A 5638-nucleotide genomic window follows, 5' to 3' on the forward strand; every position below is an offset into this window, starting at 1 on the left:
TTTGGTGGACTTTTGCACATGCTCCAAGGTTATTCATTCTCCTTTCTAGAAACCCATACTAGCCCCCAAACCAGGGGCCTTTGATAAGGGAAGAGGATGGCTTGGGTTGCTCCACAGACATTCCCTGTGCTAATGTCCATGGGTGTCTGTCTTCCATGAGAATCCGCTGAGTGTCCAGTTAGTGCAGTAGAAATCTTCCATTTGTCCATCCTGGTGCCCTGCCCACTCTTCTCTACCTGCTCTCTGCCAATGGCCGTTCTCCCTTGGATTCTGGTTGGGTCTGGCCAGTGGGAGGCACCAGCAGGAGACTAGGGGGCAGGAAAGAGAGTGAGGTTGGGGCGTCTATTCTGCCACTTCGTCCCCACTGGGCCATAGGTGATAGTGGCCCAGGCTGTGTTTCTTTAGCAAAGGCCCCAGGTCCTTGGCACCCTCTCCCTCCTGCTCTCTGTCTGGAGGCTGCATCCGCTCCTTCCCATGCAGAGGGGCAGAGAGCTGGCAACAGCTCCCCACTGTCGCTAGGTTCCCCACTGGGAGCCTCTTCAGCCCTCGCTGAATTCCCTCTACCTGCCCACACCTTGGAAGTAGCCCTTTGTTAGACTGCCCTCTGTTACTCAATTTCAGGGGTCTTCTGTTTCCTCCTGGGACCCTGAAGGACACAATCGGCCTGATCTAGGTGCCCCTGAATAGGGGCGGCTCAGCGGATCAGATGAGGGGCAGCTTGGCACCTAAAGGTTGAGGACCAGGCCCTGGAGGGGGCTGTGCTTCTCCCACCCCAGACTCTTCCCCGCCCCCCTGCCCCATTGCTGTGAGGTGTGCAGGAGCAGAAGCAGGCCTTATTCGAGAATACCACCTTTCCAACCCATTCATGATAAAAAGAAGTCCATTCAACATGTTGAGTCTTTGTTTTGAAACAGTGTTTGGCTAAGTACCTTCAATAACTGTTTAGAAAACATTGCAGAGGATTTTCATAGGGAAAGATTCAAGGATCCCAGAAACCGTCATCTTCACGTTCATCCACTCCACTAGCTGACTAGGTGGCCTCGATCTGGAGCTCTTGCTCCTTTGGAAGCAGACGCCCAGGAGGCCCTGCTCTGTCTAAGCCCCGGGGGGCAAGTTCAATCATCCCACAGGAAACGGGCATGAGGCTTCAGGTCTGGGAGCAAGGTGGACGCGAGGGGACCTAGGGATTCCTTCATCAGAGCCCAGGGATGCCAGAGGACTCTCTGGTCCCCAGGGGGTTTCAAACACGAGACTTCAAGGAGAGGAAATTCAGTCCAGAGGGAGGCAGGAGCTCCCGAGGCCCCAGACGGTCAGGGCCAGGGCTGGAGCCAGGCTGGACCTGGGACCCCCGACTTGTAGCCCCGTGTGCCTCAATGAAGCTCGCAACAAAGGGGGAGGGCCACTTAGCACCAGTGAGAGTCCTTCAGTGGGATACCTTGTTAAGGACCAGTGAGAAGGAGTGGGGGGGGGTGTTGAACCAGCTCTCCGTGGGACCCCAGTCAGACTCAGGGGGTGGGGGCAGCCCCGAGGCACCCTGAGTCACACTGCATGCTGGTAGGGGAGCGCATTGGGCACTACCCTCGCTTAGGAGGCCACCTGGGAGCGAGGCACCAACGTGCCCAAGAGGCGTCCCCAGAAATCCCTGCAGGACCCCACCCTCTCCCCTCGTGGGCCCACTGCTGGGGACTTTCATTCTTACATTGGAGAAAAACACCCCAAGAAACAGGGGAGATCCTGGCCAGAGAGCATGCCTTCCTGCTCACCTCCCTGGGAAGCCTTCACTCACCCTCTCTCCCTCAACCCCCACAGAGACAGCAGACCCTCTCTCCTGACCCCACGCCCTGCCTCCTTCCTTCCCAGTGCATAATGGACGTGGAGCCTGAGGCCCAGAGAGGGGCAGCTGCCGGCTGTGGTCACACAGCTGAGGGCCAGGCAGAACAGGCTCGCAGAGGCCCGGTGCCCACGCACCCCAGGACCTTTGCTCTGTGATGCAGCTTCCTGGGCCATTCCTCCCTTGTGCAACACCATCAGAAGCCATGGGTGGGACCCCCCGGCCGGGGACGGCCACCATTCGGAGTGCTGTCTCAGTGTGACCCCCGGGGCCCCTTGGCTCCTGTGTCTGAGGCCTCAGACCCTCCGTGGGCAAGAGAGCAGCTTCTCCCCTCCATGCGGGTGGCCGGAGTCCAAGCCCTCACGGCGTGCAGTTTAGTGCGATGGCTGTGGGGACCCAGGCTGGGTCCTCTGATGTCCCTGGTGGCCCGAGCCCAGCACCGAGTGAACAAACAAGCACAACCCCAAGGGGGGCCAGCCCTCGGGGTCGGGGCGCAGCCGGGCCCTGCCCCCGTGTGACGAGGAGCCGCTCAGGGCTCCTGGGCCGGGCTGAAGGGCTGGGTCCACTTGGACACGTCCAGAAAGACGGTGGAGGCCCCGTGGTAGAGCCAGAGGCGGGGCAGGGAGCCGTGGCGAGTCCAGGCGTCACGCCCCCGGTCGTAGGCCTCCATCTCCACGTGGTAGTCGCCGTCCATGCCCTGCCAGCGGCCACCGGTCACGTACAGCGTGTCACCCAGCGGCACCAGGGCCCCGTTCTCATGCAGGCTGTGCAGAGACTGCACCTGTGGGCGGGCAGCGGTCAGGGCCTCGGGGGCGGGGGCGGGGCGGGCGCCACGCAGAGAGGACAGCCAGCTCCCTGTCCTGCTCCCTGCACCCTCACCCAGGCTGTCCCTTTGGCGGGGAGACCCCGGTGCTCTCCTCTCCGGCCCACATCTCCCGGGACCACATTTCCAGGCCCCTTGCTCTCCCAGGCCCCAATTCAGTCATACGTGAAGTCGGGGCGTCAGATGGGCTGGGGGGCATGGAAGCCCGAGCCTGGAGCTGCCTCCCGGGGCAAGTTCTGGGCCGGGCTCTGATTCATGGTTGCTCTCTCGGAGGGGAGAGACGTGGCCTCAGCTCTGACCGACACACACACACACACGCACACACACACACCAGGGGCCGTTCATGCCTTGGGGAGCCTCACTTTGCCCCGTACCTCCTGCCTCGGCCCATGGCCGGGGCTGGGACTGTGAGGTGAGAGCCAGAGGCCAGAGAGAGATGTGGATCCTTCTGGAAGAGCCCAGTGTGCATGGGAAGGAAGAGGCCTGTCTGTGGCCTGCACATGAAGGCGGTCATGGGCAGCCAGCCCCCCTCCCCTCAGGCCTGGAGGAGGCAAAGTGGAGCCCCTCGTGGCTGGGATGCCCCCCCAGAGAAGTGGCTTGGGCCCTGCCGAGGCCTGGCCATGGTCCAGCTGGGAGGGCCCAAAAGAAAGAGCCGGCCTGGCAGGACCCCCTGCACCTGTCTTGCCACAGTAATGGGAGCCTCCAGTCGGCTGGGCACTGATGCCAGGGGACAGCTGCAGGCGGCAGGATGGCAGAGGCCCCGCTGTGGGCCAGCCAGCCAGGGCCGGGGCGAGGGCAGGGAACAGTCCACCTCCTCTGGCCTCCAGGAACTGAGACTCAGGGCAGGTGGGGCGGGCCCGGGCTGCTGGGCTATTGCTGAGACCACCGCATGGGCACTGGGCACCATCCCTCCTCTTTCCCCAGAAGAAGCTCAGAGGAAGACTAAGGCTTGAGATGCCCAGCAGGGCTCTCTCAGTGGCAGAAGTGATAGCGAGGAGGGAAATGGGGCACCAAGGAGCTGGATGCTCCCACTCTCCTCACAGCCAAGGGGTCCCCTTCCCTCCTCAGCCACCCCCACGGGTGGGAGACACCCTCCGGGGCCTGGCCCACACCAGGCTGTCCCTGCAACACTCGGGGTTGAGCCTGGTTTTGCTCCTGGAGAAGAATAGATCACCCCGTGCTGGGGCAGAGCACCACGGTGACCAGGAGTCCCCGGTCCTTGGCTCTCCTGTCCTCACCGGAGCTCCGCCCGGGCTCTGGGCCTCATCAGTCCCTCCACTGTGGTGACATCCCCAGGCCCCACCATCCCCAGGCCAGCTCTCTGCAGTGTCAGGGGTCCCGGGTGGGGGGGTGTCGCCCTGGGAGGTGAGGCTGAGACCCACCTTCTGCCACAGGTTGGCCCCAGGGTCGTACATGTAGACCTTCTTAGTGTTGTCGCCGACCAGGTAGAGGGCCCCCTGCAGCGTGGCACAGCGCGGCGAGGACAGGTACTTGGGGAGGAAGGGCGAGGCGATCACGCTCCACGCGTCTGCGGGGACAACGCACCGGGCCCACCCTCACCAGGGGGCCTCCGCCTCTTTCCCGCCCGTCGGCCCAGTCGGGGGACTAGGGGCCCCACCTGACCCTGGGTCCTGTCGGCCTCCCAAGGGACCCTCACACCCACCCTGCAAAATGGGTTCTGTGATCATCACCATCAGAGGGTGAGAGGGGGAGCGGGGGGAGAGACAGGGCAGGAAGGCCACCGAGCCAGGGAGAGCCCCCCCTGGAGCCCCAACCCTGGCACGGAGTCCAGAGCCAAAGCCGGCATCCACCAAGACTTGCAGGCCTGGGCCCCTGCTCCTGGCCCCTGGGGCCGGTTCCAGGCAGACGTCACAGCCAGGCAGCTTTGGGACCCGGAGATGGGCTCCCCGTCCCCTGCCCCAGGCACCCTGCCACGAGGCCTGGTTCCCTGCCCCCTGGGCCCCCGCCGTCCTCCGCTGCCTCGTCCACCTCTGCTGGGGCTGTGGCCATTTGTAAGAGGCCTGTGGCTGCCTGCTCCTTGCCCCCCCGCCCCGTCCCCAGGGCCCCCACCATCCGCTCGCTGGCACCCAGCCCCACGTCGGGGGGACGTGGCGGCCGTGCCCCCACCTGTGATAGGGTTGTAGCTCTGCAGAGCTAGAGGGGTGTACTTGCAGGCGCGGGACCCCACCAGGTACAGCCGGCCCCCGCAGCTGGCCGCCGAGAAGTTGCTGACGTACTTGAGGGCGGGGCTGCTGGGCGTCCAGGTGTCCGTGTAGGGGTCATAGCTCTCCACCTCCACCGCGTCCAGAGTGGTGCCTGTCGGGCAGGGTGCAGGTCAGGGCCGCCGGGGGCCAGGCCGAGGGAGGGGCCCTGCACGCGCAGAGGCGGCAGCGAGCACCCTAGGAGGGGCGGGGAGGGGCGAGGGAAGGAGGGCGCGGCCTCGCCAGGCTCGTGACTTACCCCTTCCACGGAGAGGGAACTGAGGCAAGGCCGCTGGCCCGAGGCCACACCGGGGGCGTGGGTGTGGGCACCTGGGCCCAGGAACACTCGAGTCCAGACTGCACGACGGGGGCCCCAGGGCCACGCCTAGATGCCCCCCCCCCAGCCTTGGGCTCAGGACCTTGTGAGTGCTGTCTGCTCTCAGCTCGGGCTCGGCAGCCATGGGGGCGAAAGGGGCTGCCCAGGGCAGGTGGGGCACCCAGCCGTGGCCTCACGGCCAGTCTGTCACCCACAGGGGCCTTGGGAAACTCTTGCTCAGCCACAGTCATTTTGTTTTTCAATATTTATCTGACCGTAAGTGTCCCTGGGGTGACCCTTGCCACAGCTCTGGGGTGTCAAGGGGATAAGGTGGGCCTCTGTGCTCAGGCTGGGGGCAGGGTGGGAGCAAAGGTGACAGCAAAGGGGGAACCACTGTGGGTCTCCTCACCCCAGGGACTCCATAGAGGGGGTGACCCTGAGCGGAGGGCTGAGCCCACGGCTCTGGG

At 64.4% G+C, this 5638-nt stretch overlaps 1 protein-coding gene across 1 annotated transcript; it reads right to left on the minus strand.

Annotated features, from left to right (window-relative positions):
• Positions 1-883: 883 nt before the first annotated feature.
• On the minus strand, positions 884-5611 carry KLHL30 (kelch like family member 30). Its single transcript, XM_081813280.1, has 3 exons — positions 4892-5611; positions 4037-4182; positions 884-2612 (listed from the first exon to the last, which is right to left on the minus strand). The coding sequence occupies exons 1-3, from the start codon at positions 4935-4937 to the stop codon at positions 2361-2363; spliced, it is 444 nt and encodes a 147-aa protein (XP_081669406.1). The 5' UTR covers positions 4938-5611; the 3' UTR covers positions 884-2360.
• Positions 5612-5638: the final 27 nt, after the last annotated feature.

Source organism: Leptonychotes weddellii, chromosome 3, assembly GCF_054177405.1.
Source record: "Leptonychotes weddellii isolate Sample4059 chromosome 3, ASM5417740v2, whole genome shotgun sequence".
Taxonomy (NCBI): domain Eukaryota; kingdom Metazoa; phylum Chordata; class Mammalia; order Carnivora; family Phocidae; genus Leptonychotes; species Leptonychotes weddellii.

Bases quoted from the DNA above. Each gene is read 5' to 3' on its own strand.
- KLHL30 (XM_081813280.1), bottom strand. From the start codon at position 4,937: ATGACCCCTACACGGACACCTGGACGCCCAGCAGCCCCGCCCTCAA. The intron at 4,183-4,891 runs GTACGTCAGCAA...TTGTCCCCGCAG, and splicing joins CCCAGCAGCCCCGCCCTCAA to ACGCGTGGAGCGTGATCGCC. The intron at 2,613-4,036 runs GTGGGTCTCAGC...GCCCGCCCACAG, and splicing joins GGGCCAACCTGTGGCAGAAG to GTGCAGTCTCTGCACAGCCT.